Source organism: Ammodytes marinus, assembly GCF_949987685.1.
Source record: "Ammodytes marinus genome assembly, chromosome: 5".
NCBI lineage: Eukaryota > Metazoa > Chordata > Actinopteri > Uranoscopiformes > Ammodytidae > Ammodytes > Ammodytes marinus.
The window spans coordinates 24,547,160-24,564,498 of NC_137234.1; the positions used below are offsets into that span (position 1 = coordinate 24,547,160).

Sequence of the window (17,339 nt, forward strand, 5' to 3'; positions counted from 1 at the left end):
GTCTGACATTAATACTGCATTGTTTTTATTGCCAGCAAACATAAGGCTAATTTCCCCCAGCAGCAGATGTGGCATCTGGCACCAAAGGCCAGCAAGCCAGTGGTGGATATTTTATTTTCACCGCTGGCACATAAAACATGATTATCACACCTCTGCCAACATGTTTACCCTGCAGTGTGTTGTGGGTTTTCAGGTGAACCGCGGTCCCCTCTGTTACACGGTAATCAAAGCTAACATGATATGTTGGCGCGGTGCCTTTTCGCGAGATCTGGAACGACATGTTCTTCTCTGAATATGGCCTAGCGGGACAATGCGGTATCAGATAGCCCATTAAACTGACTCAAACCAGGGGGCATTGACACAGTGGGGGTTGCAATCACCATGCATGAATAACACCTGGGGGGCTGACAACAGTTAGAGATCACAGGTGAAGCCAGGCCCCCCTATCTTTGACCTACTTGCACAAGGGTTACTGGCCTCATTCTTGACGTTTTTAGGATATTTACACCATTCCAGTGGAGTTTAAAGGTGACCCCATAACTTTTTGCAGATATAGGTTGTACATTACTTCTTTATGCTTGTGCTTCTTGGTCTTGAGGATGTATTACATGTGACATTAAATACAATATTGTTCTGGATTTGTTCCTAGCACTAGCAGTTTTAGATGTCATCCTATCAGTCATGCACGTACTTTTTGCAAGTAGCATATTTCTCCAAATATGGCCTGTTGCGTCTTTCACAAATGTCCATCCCTTTACTCATACAGGAGGTGGACATCTACACAGTGAAGGCTGAGGACCTGGACTTTACCTCTGCGTTCTGCCTGCAGATCCAGAGGAATGATTACATCCATGCACTGGTCACATACTTTCACATTGAGTTCACCAAGTGTCACAAGAAGACTGGTTTCTCCACAGGTAAGTTACAGTTCATTGCATAAAGGGCAGCAGGGTTCTATGTGTACGCGTGGGTGTGATGTGCAGCTTTAAAGCAGCAGTACATGCATTACAGTGGCGGTAATGATAATCTCAAAAAAAATCATGAATCTCCTGGATTTTCAGCCTCCACAGAGAGATATGGGTAAAGCTTAGCAAATAAAGCAGCACCCCCCAGAGGTCAGATATTGCAGTGCAGTAGAATGGAAACTTGACTGAAGCTATGGAGGCTTTCCTCATCTGAGTTTGGCCTCAGAGAGCCCTATAGAGACAAATTCACTATGTAATACAATCAGTGCTAGGGAATAAGAGATGTCCTTAATTTTGAAATCCAACAACCGTTTCAACTCATTACAGACTGACACTGAGTCTTCTGAAGAAGTAAATGAAAACAGCTCAGCAGTACAGTTAGACATTTGAACATTTGTCCGTCAAATCCAAAGCTGCAGCCAGGAGACAGTTAGCCTATAGCTAAGCAATGACATTGGTATCTTTGAATTAGGCGCAACATTACCCACTGTAAGGGTCAGGTCTATTGTCACTCAACCACCATGGATTTTATTTGAAAATTCCACAGCTAATTTCACAATTTTTAAAGCTTTTCTTAATGAAAAGTCAATGCATGTTGAATGAGAAAAAGTATGGCTGACATTGATATAGTTGCCAACCTCCAGACATCAAAGCCTAACGGGAGACTAGACCTGTAAGTCTCTGGGGATCTTCCCCACAAAACACTGTTCACTTCAGAGGGTGTTTCCCTGCATTATAGTCAATTTATGGAGTTATTTTGTTTGTAGAAATGTGGAGTCGTGAGGACAGGGAGGGAATGGGGCCTTTGATAATATGGGACTCTTGGGAGGATCTGAAGGTTGGCAAGTGGCTACATCTACAAACAGTAACATTGTATGAAAGAAAGGTAAATAAAGGAGAAAAAACACATTGTTCAAAGACGGGGAGTCATACAAGATCATTTTGTCCAGAAAACAAACAAACTAGATTGTATTAAACCAGAAAAGATGCCTAGAAAAAGAAGGACAGGGAAAAAGCTCTTAGCTATTTTGTTTGGATTTTTCATATTTTTCTCATTGATTGTGTCCGAGTTGCTTTCACACATATATTTAATGATAAAACCGCATAGGCAATATATCTCCCTACACTTTGGAAGTGAAATAAGGCTATTAACCAACGGCACTGTCTAATAAATAAGAGTTACATAATGCATTTGTTAGAAATTGTAGCCTAATGACTCCTCTCTGCTGGGCTTTAACTAGCCTATAAGATTTGTAGAAACAAAACTCTCGCCCGACACCGCGCAGCTGTTTAGATGTCAGTACAGTTAATCTGTCAAAATGATCCATCACATCCAAGCAAGATAATGTATTGGCCTTAAATTTTGACTGTTGTATCTGCAGAGACTAACATAAAATCTGTAGATGGAAAATGACACACCGTTCTCTCTATATGCAAACACAGTGAGAAAGTTTTAATATGATGATATATGAGGCTAACTTCTGAATTGAATTTAAACAGTAACAATAAATGTTGACTGTACCTTCAGGCTACAATATAAATTTCATTAAATGTCAATCCAGCAAGTGTATCGGAACAGCATTGCACCGCTGAGACCTTGTGTCCAACTACTAATAAATTCCATTTGTATGGGCGCACCGGGCAGCCTGTGTGTGCAATGGATTATCAATCAAGAATATTAAACAGAATGAGGCATCACCAAGGCAACCAACTCAAGAGATGTATGCACAATAGGAAATACGGACGGCTTGCAGCAACAAATGCACATATAAGAGCAAAAAAAAGAGAGACTTTTTTTTACAAAGTGTGAAGCAGACAGCATGGTTGTTGATGTCCCTCCATGTACAGTTACATCCATCAAACTGAGTGTCTTGTAGTTACCCACCTGTCTGAAAGGCATTCTGAGAGCCTGGTGCCCCACCAAGGATTCAGCCATTTGATCCAGGTTAAACTCCTCTGTTCATTCTCAGTGTGTGTTTGTGTGTATTCTAATTTATATGGCATACGGAAAACATCCATTAGCAAACATTGTATGTGGAGCCGAATAATCCCGGGGGCCCTGGAATGAAGAACCTCAGTTTAGAGACAGCTGGGCACTTCTTGCAGAATTATTGTAGCTGAAGCAAAATGGGAGGCGCAAAACATCCCAGGTTATACAGCGGCCCATTTCTCAAGAGTTCCTGTGTGTTTCACATTGTGTTTCGAAACACCTCTCTGATGATGGATGAAATACATCTTCTTTCTGAAGTGGTCTATGCAGCAATGGTGTGGTGTCAAAATCTGTGTGTGACTGACATCTAGTGGTGGCAGCAAATATTGTGCACGTGGGCAGTGATGCGTAAAGCAGACTGTATCACTAAAAAGGTTGGTTAGATCTTTTGTAACACACACACAGACACACACACAGACACACACACACACACACACACACACACACACACACACACACACACACACACACATACACTATACTAAGTAGAACGGTGAAGACTGCATGTTACATCAACAATGAAGTCATAAGTCATGCATTTCCTGTCTTTGACTTTAACACTGCTAAAACTCAAGTGCTCTGTTTTGCACCATTGCCTCACAACAAGGACAAAGACTCGGCTCCCTGCTTATGCTCTTTCACTGTAGAGTTTGTGTTTATTATCTACCTGACATTTACATCAGGTAGAAGGGAGCATTTATTACTGCCTCATTGTGGACTGACAATCCTTTCAGGGAGTCTCCCTGCCTTCCGCCCAGTGTTTGCTAGCACAGACATCAGATCCTTGGTATATTGCAGTGAGTTTACCAGATAAATAGCAAGGAAAGAATGGCTTGCATCATTTACAAAGGGATAAACATTTTCTGTTCCGTTCCTCCTAGACCTAGAAGTTCAGTTGGTGTGTTGCCAAGTTACAAACTTTGCTGGTACAACTTTCTGATCAGGCACCCTTTATAAAGGGTAACAGTGTAACTAATGGCTTTCTTAATGGGTAGTACACCTCAGTAATGCTCTATGTACCACTCATTAGAGATTAATAAATAAGGATAACTTTTGGGCTGCCAGGTTTGCCTGTGGGTTTATCACTTTCTATAAAGTCAGCAGTTATAAATGTTAGGTCATTATTCAAGGATTTCTGTGCAGAAATCCATTGTACCTGCAGTCGTAAATGTTAATACAGTTTTTAGTATCTAGATTCTCCGCAGCCCTTTTCCAAAAGGTAAATCCTCTGACAGTTAATGTGGGCTGAATAAGCCAAATAGATTTCTCATAATCCTAAACACAGTCAAGGCTTCTTATCAATGGCTTATAACTCATCTATATACATTAACTGATTTATTAACCATTACTTACATCATAAGTTAGAACTTAGTGGTACTGTGGTGTTGTAACATTGAAATGGCTGATGTTCATTCTAAAAGTGTGTGTGTGTGTGTGTGTGTGTGTGTGTGTGTGTGTGTGTGTGTGTGTGTGTGTGTGTGTGTGCGTGTGTGTGTGTGTGTGTGCGTGTGTGCGTGTGTGTCTGTGTCTGTGTCTGTGTGTGTGTGTCACAGCACCAGAATCTCCATACACCCACTGGAAGCAGACAGTGTTTTACCTGGAGGACTATTTGACGGTGCGGAGAGGAGAGGAGATCACTGGCTCCATTTCTATGAAGCCCAATGACAAAAACATTGTGAGTGTGTGTGTGTTGCGCTAGCGGTATCGTAGTATGTTGATGTTTTACACCAGTGGTAATGACATGGCCGCTAAATATCGCTGATAATGATAAATATTTGATGTGAAGTTAGTTTCAGTAGCAATACATTATGTTTATTACATTACATGTCATTTAGCAGACGCTTTTATCCAAAGCGACCTACAACTGTAGCAGCTACCACGCCGGGTGCAAGCTAACTATCGGGAGCAATTTAGGGTTCAGTGTCTTGCCCAGGGACACTTGGACATGTGGCGGGGAGACGGCCGGGGGATCGAACCACTGACCCTGTAGTTGTGGGTTGACCACCCTACACACTGAGCCACATTTATATGTGAGACAACAGTGTTTTACAGTATAACAGTTGAGTTAGCAATTATTTATAATTTCAAGACAGACATTCTCCAGAATTGCTGACCCTACCTTTAATTCAGCTCTCATCTTCATGTTCTATACGTTATATCCTAACTAAGAAAGTCCTTGCACTGCGGTCAAGCAGGCAGACGCACTGCAGTGACTCCAAGACAAACAAAAACAGATTGTATAGTTGACCTTGTCCCTGTCCTCTTCTCCCCCTATGGGGATAGAGAAGCGAGGCTGGCTTCCTCCTGTTGTCTTAACACAAGCAGGCTGTGTCTATATAACACCGCTGCTCTGCCCTCAGGTCAAAATGTGATATAGGATAAAACTCTCTTGCCACAGTTTCTAGTAGGTATTTGATTAAAGGTGCAGTCAGCATTTCTTGAGAACGCTTGTTGTCAAAATCACTTTTTGTCAAAATCTGTGAATATCTGCTCACAATCTGCTTGTAATGTGTGTGCGCTGGAAGAAATTTATAGTGTTAATACACGGCCTTGGCCCAGTGTATGTAAACTAAGGATATGGAAACAAAGGGGGCCTACCTAGGATAGAAACATGCCCATTTACAGATCCTATGCTGTATAATCTACTTGTTTTTCAGTGCACACAAAGCACGGACAGGTAGCCGATCGTGAGGAGATATTCACTGATTTTGACCAAAAAAAAGTGATTTTGTCAACAAGCTTTCTCCAGAATTGCTAACATCTTTCTTTTATCACTTGCTTGACCTGCAGCGCGACCTGGACTTCACCTTCGAGCTGGATTTCAAGGGGCAGCTGTGTGAAGCAGACATATCCCACGACTACAAGATGCGTTAAGTTTGACCAGGGGGGAACCTCGGTGCCCCAGTGAGTACCACCCATGAGCACCAGGGGGAGACAGAGACGCTCCCAGGACCCGCAGACAGACAGACACGTTTTGAGATGGAAGGGCCAAGAGAATGAGTGAAAAGACCAGGCCGAAGACCAAGCAGAGGTGGCCCCATTGACAATATGACTGATGTCCCTATACTACAGTGTATGCTGATGGCAGGAAGTTACTGATGCTGACTGTTAATCAAACCTGAATGTAACACTGACAAATAAGAGGCCAGGAAAATATTTTCTAGTCTTGATGAATGTTCTTGATTATTGATGTGTGTATAGTACTGTATGTGAGCTGGAGTGACGTACCCGTGTGTTTTTAGTTCAGTATTTTCCTTTTCCACATTAACGGAATGGACCTTAAGTAAGGATAGCTGGCATTTGTAGATTACAGTAATGCTCATCTTATTAGTTACTCTATTTTCCATATCCTGTTTTAGGTAGAGAGTACATTTACCGTGTAATTCCCATGTCATATTATGTACTGTATTGAATGAGTATCAGAAGAAATCACTTTAATTTATAGTTGTATCAATTGAGCAATGTTGCAAAACTAACAGCCAAGGACAAACCTGCGTATAGGTGTGTATATGTGTACTGTGAAAGGTAACACGTGTTTGCATAGTCAGTGTACTTGTAGCTTTCTGTGAGTGTGTAATAGGTGTCCAAGCTCTCACTGCTGCACAGTTTGGACTCCAGATGTGCCCTGAGAGCTGTGATGTTGACATGCCAATGCAATGACATACCTTCCCCATTCTAAATGCCTTGACCAAGTGACCTCGTTCCTTTCCGCAATGCTGCGTTTAAGTCTTTTTTTTCTTTGATATATAGATTTGTATACGTAGATGCAAACCACTCTGGTATATTATTTTGAGATGAGAGGTTGAGGCCATGGAGCTTCATGGACACAATCCATGTTAGGCAATCTAAACACACTCAACTTATACTGAGAGTCATGTTTCCTCGAGCATGCATACACATTTCTTGAGCACTATTGCATTATATGATACTACAGTTAACAGACTGTGTTTTAGTGTTAAACTTAACGCACTGCACAAAGTTGAAAATGCAGCGGTGCGTTGAAGCTGACGAAAATGATCTTTCCACTTCACCTGTGCTCTTACTAAGGTCATTGCCAAGGTATCCACTGGAGAAAACCTTCAGTGGAACATGGCATAGATGACCTTTTTGTTGTTTTTAAACATGCAAAACTATTAGTAACAAACAATAAGTAAATTGTTATCTTTGAATCTAACTGCTAGTAAATCTTATTTCCCAGATAGTAATTGTGTGTTCCATGATATTGTCCAAGAACCAACCTCTTCCCCCAATTTTATATATGGACTGGGCTGTATAACCACAATGTACAGTGTGAGCACTTATGGCAGTGGAAAACTAGATCATTTATAAAGCATGCACATGATGCTAGTAACAATCAACAAAAAGTGAAAACTGTATATTTAACAGGGATGCTTGATGGCACAAATATGAGTAACTGAGGCTTAAAGTCAATTATAGATTGGAAGTTATATTATTTACTTAGAGTAATACTTAGAGCATGTCTGGAATATATCCACATAGCACGTTTAAGGCAAGGCAAGGCAAGTTTATTTATATAGCACAATTCAGACACAAGGCCACTCAAAGTGCTTTACAGGGGCAAGATTAGAATTAAGAAAAATGTGCTTGAATTCAAATGTATCTGTTCAAATTAAACACAAAACTAGTTGGATAGGTATTTTTGTTTCATAGAAATCCAAATAAATGACAAGTTGGTTCCACACGTTTTCACATATCTTTAACAGAAATGCATTGAATATGTTGTTTCACAGATTGTCATGTCAACTTCCAAACTGAATAAACAGCGATGTCCAAACTGATGCTGTATCATTTATTTTATTTCCGATGTACCAGAAAGAAATTCAGCACCCAGGTTCTTTAGAAAGGATAGTTCTTTATTCATTTGTTTGTTTCATGCTATTAACAACTGTATAAACATTAAAGTAATGTGCAAGATACTGGCAGTAGTGAAGCACTATTAGTGACTATAGTGCAATATCAAACAGTAAAAACCTCTTTAAATATTTGCCTTCCTGTAACAAATAGATTACAGAACAGTTTCATAAAATACTTGGCAGAATAAATTGACATAAATACAGATTTTCTAAACTAGACCTCATTTAGGGGGAAAACATTATGATCAGTATTATTTCAAGTTCCCAGCTCTAAAATCTCAAGCCACAACCTTCAGTTCTGTTACACCAAACACATAATTACAAATCAATTATAATGCACAGAGAACAACATAACATGAATGCAATGTAAAATATTATTAAAATAAACAAGTGCTGCAACAAATACTACATTTGAACAATCATTTTGTTGTGGCCAAAAAACAGAAGAACATAACTTCTGGACTGTGACAGTTTTTTTTTTCTTTTTTTTTACTTTCTCTGCAAGGTCAAGAGAATAAGACACCAGTGTAATATTGTGCAACGGCACAGAGCACTGCAACTAAATTTGGCCCTAATATTTAAATAAACACCTCTCTAAACACCAAAAGCTTAACCAAGCCAGGGGATTAGTGCACAGTTGTTTGATAATGCGTTTAGTTTTACAGTTGTTCGTGTATCTACAAAAGGTGAACAAGCAAAACAACTAAAGACTACACATTAACATTGAATTTATATTATTAATACATAGCTAAAACGCCAGCAAGTGGCAGATAGAGACTTTGAAAGCTAAACAAATATTTAAAGTCTTTTTGACTAAAAAAGGACTCAGTTTGACTTACATTTGTTCAGTTGTACATTATTATTATTATTATTATTATTATTATTATTATTATTATTATACATTTTATTAAAAATTGCAATATGAGGTTATTTTCAAACTGCAAATAACTTGGGTAGCAGACTGTATAATAATAATAATAACATCCGTGACACATGACATCATACGTACAGAATTCTTTCTGGAGATTGGTTAACCCAGAGTGCTGCAAGGTGGAGGGAAGACTATGTGCGGACATTGAGAATAATGTGTTTTCAGTGGCACATGTGGTCACACTATAACGTTGTGATTCTCGGTAAAGGGTAGTGCGTGCTATTGTGTGTGTGTGTGTGTGTGTGTGTGTGTGTGTGAGAGAGAGAACAGTTTTCACTGCTAGCAACAGGATTTCTTCTTTTCTGAGTTACTGCGGACCAGCTGGACTGTCTTCTCCTTCTCTCTGTCTTCCTGCTCTTTCAGGATTCTAAGGGACACATCACATTGCAGCACATTGTTACTGTACCACTTTCTCTAGTTCAGTTGAAGAACGCCATTGACAATTTCCCACCGAAGACCAGATATGGTTTACACAACAACACAAATGTTTGACTGTGCACTTCACACCAATGCCGTTGTAAACATTGTGTGAACTGTGTTCCTGTGGGAACCAGCTGATAAGAAAAAGTCCTTTGTGACTCCAACACAGAACAATCCTAACAATTGGCTCTCTATGATATACCTGGTTTCAGAACAGAAATAATCTCAATTTGAAAGCTACTCTATATTTAGTCAAACACCACTGTGGTTTATTTTTTTCTCCTGTTACATAAACTCACACACAAAGGCCATTACTCACCTGGCTAAATGAACCATGGAGTCCACCACATTGTGCCCGGAGCATGCACTGCACTCATAGAAAGTCAGTTGGCAGTCCTGAAAAAGAGGCAAATCGTTATTACTCCAAAAAATAGACTAATGTGATTGAAACTGGCTGTGCATCTGAACACGTTTCAATTTGCATATTGGTATGTGTAGGCTTAACAAGAAAATTTTTAATTCTGTACTAGTAGTTGCAAAAGCACAAAGACAGAAACATTTCTTGTGTAACAATATTAGCTCACATGGTCACCAAATAAAATACAGAACACACCAGAGACTAGAGGACTAGGAACGAGAGTTTACAAAAACTGAAACATACTGGAGTTGCATTGCATCCACACAAAAATGTATTTAGTAAATTCTCATTTATTTAAACAAAAGGAGCACTACTTTGTTACCTTGATCTGCCGGCCTACAAACTACTAACTAGAACTTATTTGTTTGCTAAAACAATTCAACAGACCTTGGCCAGTCGTTCGCCCACTTCTTTCTGAACTTGTCTCTGCTGCTCCTTGTCTGTTTTGTTTCCCAGGAGCATGACAGGAATCTCATCGCCTGCGCTCTCCTGTTAAAGAACACATTGAAAGGATAAAGTCTCAAATTAACTGATCAAAAGTGAGTCTTTAAGATGCAGTTGGAGGACTAGGTCACCAGCTTCACCAGTCAAGAGTGTATCAGAAGCTGTAAACAAATTCAGGGACGGACCTGTATTTGCCCTTTATTTTCTAAATTATAATAAGGGCTGTCAGCATTAACTCATTTATCATCATTAATTAAAGTTGGAGCATAACGCATTTTTTATTTCTCTCGCATAAATCGAGTCGCCTTTGGCACACCCACTGCAGCAGCAGCTCTCTGCTTCCCTCTGATGCAGTCATGGAGACCTTTTGATTTTTTTTTAACTCCCAAACGGTTTAGAGGCCGTTTCCACAATGGTTGCTTTTTTCAGGTCAAACCGCTTTGGAAATCATGTCACGAGCGTTTCCGACGCACACAGAGCCGAGACCGGAGAGCGTATTAAAGAACCGCTCCCTGTGGACACGGCCCAAACGGACACAGTCAAATGTGAAAAAGGACCTTGGTAATAAGTTGTCATGCATGGGGGCGACTGTGGCTCAGTTGGTAGAGCGGGTCGGCTGATGATCAAAGGGTTGGAGGTTCGATCCCCGCCCTGCCACCTGTGTCATGGTTGTTGTGTCCTTGGGCAAGACACTTCACCCACCTTGCCTCGTGTGAATGTCGATAGTAAGCCTGCTATCGGTGTATGAATGTGTGTGTGAATGGTAACGTGGGAATGGGAACAGGTCTCCCTTGCAAAAGAGTCTTCGGACTCAATGGGATTTACCTGTATAAATAAAGGTTAAAAAAAAAAAAAAAAAAAAAAAAAAATATAAACATTATAATGCATTTTACAAAGCCTTATAAATGCATGATAATGTCTTATGAATGCACTTTTAATGCATTATAGAAAGTGCCATATAAAGTATGGCCATATAAAGTGTTACTAAAATGATTTCACAGAATAAGCACTTTGAAGCACTTCCTTGAGACCACACTGTTGTTGTTGCATTTTCTATACTTTTGAAGTAGACATTGTGTTACCTCAGGCTCATTGCCCTTGTTTTGATTTGAAATCAATCCAAAAGTCAAGTTCATAAAGTAACCATCTAGAAAGTCAGTAAGAATTGCTTTACATTGTTAACATGAAATTCAAAACTATTGAAATAGCAACAATTGTACAGAAACAAATAGTAAAAGTAAGAAATGTTATTCTGCCTTTGGTATTCCTGTCAGGAACGTGTGCAGAACAAGATGACTGTTACTGTCTTACCTTCACACTGGTCAGCCACTGTCTGACAGCCGTGAAGCTTTCCTCAGCCGTGATGTCATACATCACCACCACACCATCAGCCTTACGGAAGAATTGTTTGGTAATGCTCCGATACCTGCAGGATGAGGCAGATAGGGAAAGAAACAAAGTGGTAAGTCTCGTTTGACAACTTGTTTGAGGATGAATGGCAGTAGAAACACTGATCAAAGCACTACATTTCAAGTCTGTTTTCTTAAATGACACAGCACCAGAAAAAAGACGAATAATTTGTTAAAAATGATTTGATACAATAAAACCTCTAGGAGTTCACCAATAACTCTCTTCTACTGTATAAGAAAATAGTAACATGCAGTTGCCTTATCAAAATGCCATAGCTGACAGCCGTATAGTAGTGCTTCAGTAATAGTCTCCTTTCAAATGTGGTAATCTCTGCTCCTCACCTCTCCTGTCCAGCTGTATCCCACATCTGCAGTGCCACCTGGCTGCTGTCCACGGTCAATGTCTTTACGCTGTAATCTATACCTGCAGAAAATAAAGGCAAGACAGACAGTCTCTTTAACTATTGTTTTCTATCTACTGTTCAAACAACACAGAACAAGCTACTGTGTAAAACGATGTACACATTTGCAAATCTATACGTTGACCTGAACTCAATCGATTGCTGTATAGTTTTAGTTTTTAAATTATAAATTTGATAAAGTTTGCAAGACCAGAAGAGAATTGAAACTGAGAGCACGTCCATGAAACAACTGCTACATTTAAATGCTTTGTAACCAAACACATAGAGAGCCTGAGGTAAATCACAGGGCTGGATGCGCTGTTGCCTTTTGCTCACAGGAAATGACAAGGTGCATGCGTGTGTGCACCATAAAGTACGTACCCACAGTGGCAGAGGTGCCGGGGTGAAAGGAGTCGTCACAAAAGCGTTTAAGGAGGGAAGTCTTTCCTACACTAGAGTTCCCCACCAGGACGATCTTGAAGAGGCGGTCGGGCGCTGAGGGACGGCCTTCCTCCTGAAGACACCAGAATTATGGCAGCAGAGATTAAAGGAAGGTTACACACACTGACCCGTATTTGTTTGAGGGAGGCTTCGACAGGGTCATACATAATGACGTCGGAGAAATGTAACATCTTCTATTCCTCCCTATATCTAATACATAGCTTGGAAAGCGGGAGATTAAAAAAATACATAAATAAAAAAACACATACAGTAATTGTTGTTTGTACTGGAGTCCTTAAATGCTGATGACAGTGACAGATAGTGTGAAACTGTATAGAAAGAAGTTACGCAATATGGATTTAAGCATTCTTCATTTAAAGTGTATCACTCCATGGCCGCATGCTTACATGTATGCTGGTCTCCTTGCCAACGGGCTGACCCCTGGGAGATGTTGGGGTTTCCCTTTCCTCCACATTTCCATTGGACTCTTTTAAAATGTCGCCCATCACCAGGTCTATCTTCTCCTCAGTGTCCTCGGCTTCCTCTCCTTCACTACACTCCTGCAGTGGGCTTTGAGTCTGACGCTCGTATTGGAGCAAGTGTTGGAAGTGGTCCTCCTCGATGGAGATGATCCTCTGGAGATGTCCTCTTCTCTCCGCTGTGCTGGACAGCTGGTGTGACCCATTGGCTAGGTTCTGCCTAAAAGAGCTGTAGTTCAGCTCCTCCTCAGCCTCACTGCAGATAGGAGGTAACATTACAGGCAGTGCAAACTTCATGACAACAGAAAACATCCTTCATGTACTCTAATGAGGATTTTCTCTTCAATCCATGACTTGGTGATGTTTTACCTTTTGAAGACATTTGTGTGATTGACAGCGTTTAGTAAAGGCCCCACACCTGCTGTTTTCATAGAATTCCTTGGTTTCTGCAGAAATGCAAACATCAAATTTTTATTTATATATTGCACCAGGACATTATGGGTTAAAGGTGGGGTCAGCAATTCTTGAACATGCTTGTTGTCAAAAAAGCACAAACATAGTATGGGCAGGTATCACATTTTGAGGATATATTTACTGACTTTGACAAAAAGTGATTTTGACAACAAGCGTTTGCCAGAAATCGCTGACTCCACCTTTAAATTTAGAAGTGTAAACAGGTAAAGTTAAAATATCACAATGAATTAATTCTGCTATGGTAAACAGCACACACCTGATAAGATATGTCCTTTTCATCCCGTAAATGTTTGTTCATTTCCCTGGATGAAACGAAGACATTATTATATTGAAAACCTGAAGTCTTTTCATGAGATGGAACATTTACACAAAGTCAAAGTCCCCCGCAGGTGTACAGAGAAACCGTATTTCTCTGTACACCTGGGCTTCAACCCAAGCAGCTCCCTGGTACAAATCATTCCAACTAAGCCGAACATGTCTGAAATGGAGCTTAAAAGCTCAACAAGTCCTCTAAGTAAATTTGCTGTACTGTAATCACTCCATGTTAGATTAGAGCTGAATCACTACCTGAGGTGTGTTGTCACCTCAGTTAGTTGTCATTGAGGTATGTTAGATTTAAATGAGTAATACTGTTGTATTAGTTGTGACAGAGGGAAAGTGGAGTAGACAAAAAGCAGCAGTGGTAAAATATAGTTTCAGTTGCAGACAAGATGTGATTACTTTGTCTTCTCTAGATCCATACCTCAAAAGGTCCAGCTGTTTTAGGAGGCTCGCTCGCTCTCGCTGCAGTCCCTCGGTCAGTCTGTACATTTCCCTGTCCAACAACAATGAATACTTAAATGCAAATACTCTTTTACCAAACAGACATGGTATGTGTTGTGGCCAGTTTTTTTAATAATAGTGGAAATATATGACTCAAACAAAAAAGGCAAATTGTCTTCTCTCTTCAATAAAAAAACAAGACTTTTCTTTCTCATTACAGAGATTCACCGTATATCAGAGCAATGTCGGTGGAAACACTTTAAGGAGCAAGATGCATTAATGTAATTGTGTGCTACAGCAACTTTACTACCAACATTGCTGTCTATAGTCACTACCTAGGAAATCAAATTACAGCTTGATGACGACAGGGACATCTGCAGTTGGTCCAATTATAACTATGGCTATGTTTTACTGCCTCTGTGTTTGACATGCGATAATATCAATGAGCAGCAGATAAGGACATCAGGAGGCCAATTCATTACCAATAGAGTTCTCAAGAAACCTCCCAAGTTAACTCACATCTCCTTCTCCTCTTCTAGCCTAGTGGACTGCTCCTGCAGCATAGACAGCTGGTCCTGAGCCAGGTTGAGCTCCTGGCTGGTGTACTCCAGCTCCCGGGACAACTCTCCATTGTTCTGCTTCAGCTTCACGTTCTCCACCTTGGTCACGTGTTGCTCACTGTGAAGCTCCTTACACTGACTCTCCAACTGGCGGTCAACAAAGAAACAAGTCAATTAAAAAAGACACTCAAGGATTTCTATGCTGTAGACTGCGGCAAGTGTGCTTTGACATCCATACCTTTTTTTCGTATACATAACATAGAGACTACACAATGTAACCAACAGTGTCATAAAGCAACTCATCCACTCAATTCAGTATGATATAATACTTTCAATTCTCGTGAAGGTCATGCTCTCGACAAATGGTTGAATGTATTTTGTTTGGTGCATGAACATGTGAGAAAATGTATTTGTAGGGCAGTGTGCACAGATGTATCACCATGTTATATGATGATATTTTAATAGGTGTGTTGATTGTACAGTGGTACTATATACTCTATCACTTTATTTGCTTTTTTACAGCATTCTCTTATCTGTCATCTTGTTTAACATGTCTCACATGTGTGATCAGCAATCTGACAGCTGTTTTCCTCAGTTGTCCCTGATAACTGAAGTGTGTGTGTGTGTGTGTGTGTGTGTGTGTGTGTGTGTGTGTGTGTGTGTGTGTGTGTGTGTGTGTGTGTGTGTGTGTGTGTGTGTGTGAGAAAGAGAGAGCAAGAGAGGGAGAGAGAGATAGAGAGACAGAGAGAGAGAGAGTACACAATTATTTCTCGTGTAATGAATACTGGAGTGCACTCACCATTCTCTGTTTCTGAAAGATCTGTTCTAGCTCTTTCTCCTTGGTGGATAGCTGCAGTTCCAGGTCTTGACTGCGAGACTGAAAGCGCTCATGGTCCTTTAGTGAGGGGATAGAAGGTGTAGATACAGTAGTTTACAGAATCAGCATCAAAGTGAAACTTTGTCATGTTTGACATCAGTAATATGGTTGTACCTGCAACAGAATCTTGTCTTTTTCATTTTTTATTTGCTGCTCCATTTCCTCATAAAGGCGCTGGATCTCATCATCGTGTGTTGCTGCTTTCCTGTAGGGGTAAAGGTCAGATGTGATGTTATGCTACTGAGCATGGAACCTCACATGTACAGTATGTGAAACAACTTCCTAGATCAATACACTTTTACTCATTTTGTACATATTTGAGTGACCTTGATTATACGGTATGTGGGTCCAAGAAAATCATAATTTAAAGTAGGAGTCAGTGATTCTACAGAAGGCTTGTTGTCAAATCACTTTTTGTCAAAATCTGTGGATATCTCCTCATGATCTGTACTGTGTGTGCGCTGAAAAGAAATCTGCTGTTAATACACAGCCAAGGCTCTGTCAACGGGCATGTACACAAAGGGTATGTAAAGCAAGGGGGCCAACCGTAGCAAGCAACATACCAGTTGACCGAGCCTAGGCTGTGACTACACTAGATTATTTTTCAAGACACACACACATTACAGACAGGTTTCGGATCTTTTCGGATTCACTGATTTTGACAAAAAGTGTTTTTGACAACAGGCACCCTCCAGAATCGCTGTCTCCACCTTTAAAAGCACAACACATTACTGTGACTAGAGTGAAGCAGCTTTTATAAATGCTGGACACACTAATAAGGGAGCCACTTTACAGCTAAATGCAGTAAATCTCCTATAACCTTGGATCCTTCTACTTAACCTTTATTTAAATAGGTAATGATGTTTCCCCCCTCCTGACCTTTGGAGAGCGCTCTCCATCTCCCTCTTCTCCTGGGTGACCTCTTTGATTTGGGATGTCACTCTGGCCAGGAAAACCTCAAAATTAGATAGAAGGTGTGGTTCATCCCGGCGCAGCTGGGCCCACAAACTGTGCACCTCGGCAGGACTGATGGGATAGACACATGGCGACAATGTGGCAAGAATATACAAAAGGTGAATGTTATAGCAACACACACACACACAATCCAACATGATCAGATACAAAGAGGCAGCAGCTCAGGAACCAGATCCTTGTGGCTTTTATGAAACATGTTCTTTGCCTTAAATCTTTTTTTAAACAGAATTATGTCATAAATGCTTGTTTGAATACTTTTCAGTTTTCTCAGGCCTGCAACCAAAGCACAGACATAGTGGCACAATAAACCAGGCGAAATACTGACAATGATTTGGGTATTGAAATTTGTATTGAAATCAGTTTTGATGACGGAAATGTAATAATTCTGAAATTATGTTTCCACAAGAAGCAATGTAATGGGTCTGAAAGCTAAGAGAAGGTAAGGGAGGTCAAGGCATTTTTGTTTTTTTACTAGATAGATTTTTGGAGAGACAGAGTTGAAATGGGGCAAAGAGGGGAAGACATGCAGAGAACTGACCCGGGCGGGATTGGAACCCAGTTCTGCTGTGGGGCCTGGGCACAGGGAGGTGGGGGCTCTGACCACTGCTCCACAAGCGCCCCCTTTCCCTTGAAGACTTTTGAACAGTTACAAACTCAAACTTTTACCTGCATCAATATCAGTTAGTGCAGCACAAACTGTTGCGATCTGAAATGTCAACTCCAGCTTACCAGGTCGGCGGAAGCCAATAGGATGTGCAAATCTGGCATCCACCCACCCACCACTACTGTTTACCTTTATTGAGTTGGAGTTGTTTGTTAAAGGTGAGTGTAGTCAGTCATGCATTGCAAAAGATCCTGTAATTAAATATCTTCCAGCCATATCTAAACAAAACAGACCTCAACTGAAGTCATTAATGAC

At 40.5% G+C, this 17,339-nt stretch overlaps 2 protein-coding genes across 6 annotated transcripts in view; one reads left to right on the forward strand and one right to left on the reverse strand.

Moving 5' to 3' along the window:
* The window catches only part of LOC307250472 (protein arginine N-methyltransferase 8), a gene marked incomplete at both ends in the record, with an annotated part of 30,881 nt that extends 25,052 nt beyond the window's left edge, over positions 1-5,829 (forward strand). For all 5 annotated transcript variants that reach the window (XM_080027572.1, XM_080027573.1, XM_080027574.1 and 2 more), the window contains 3 exons: positions 767-917; positions 4,509-4,630; positions 5,746-5,829. In XM_080027572.1, coding sequence (XP_079883698.1) covers positions 767-917; positions 4,509-4,630; positions 5,746-5,829 — 357 coding nt within the window. The remainder of the gene's footprint in view (positions 1-766; positions 918-4,508; positions 4,631-5,745) is intronic.
* A 2,024-nt stretch (positions 5,830-7,853) lies between these two features.
* cracr2aa (calcium release activated channel regulator 2Aa) overlaps positions 7,854-17,339 on the reverse strand; it is a 32,296-nt gene continuing 22,810 nt past the window's right edge. Inside the window, exons 5-18 of the mRNA XM_080027521.1 lie at positions 16,325-16,471; positions 15,560-15,650; positions 15,368-15,463; positions 14,528-14,715; positions 13,989-14,060; positions 13,503-13,548; positions 13,142-13,218; positions 12,701-13,028; positions 12,234-12,366; positions 11,794-11,875; positions 11,354-11,468; positions 9,986-10,087; positions 9,500-9,576; positions 7,854-9,127 (exon numbers count right to left, since the gene is read on the reverse strand). Coding sequence (XP_079883647.1) covers positions 9,040-9,127; positions 9,500-9,576; positions 9,986-10,087; positions 11,354-11,468; positions 11,794-11,875; positions 12,234-12,366; positions 12,701-13,028; positions 13,142-13,218; positions 13,503-13,548; positions 13,989-14,060; positions 14,528-14,715; positions 15,368-15,463; positions 15,560-15,650; positions 16,325-16,471 — 1,642 coding nt within the window. The 3' untranslated portion in view covers positions 7,854-9,039. The remainder of the gene's footprint in view (positions 9,128-9,499; positions 9,577-9,985; positions 10,088-11,353; positions 11,469-11,793; positions 11,876-12,233; positions 12,367-12,700; positions 13,029-13,141; positions 13,219-13,502; positions 13,549-13,988; positions 14,061-14,527; positions 14,716-15,367; positions 15,464-15,559; positions 15,651-16,324; positions 16,472-17,339) is intronic.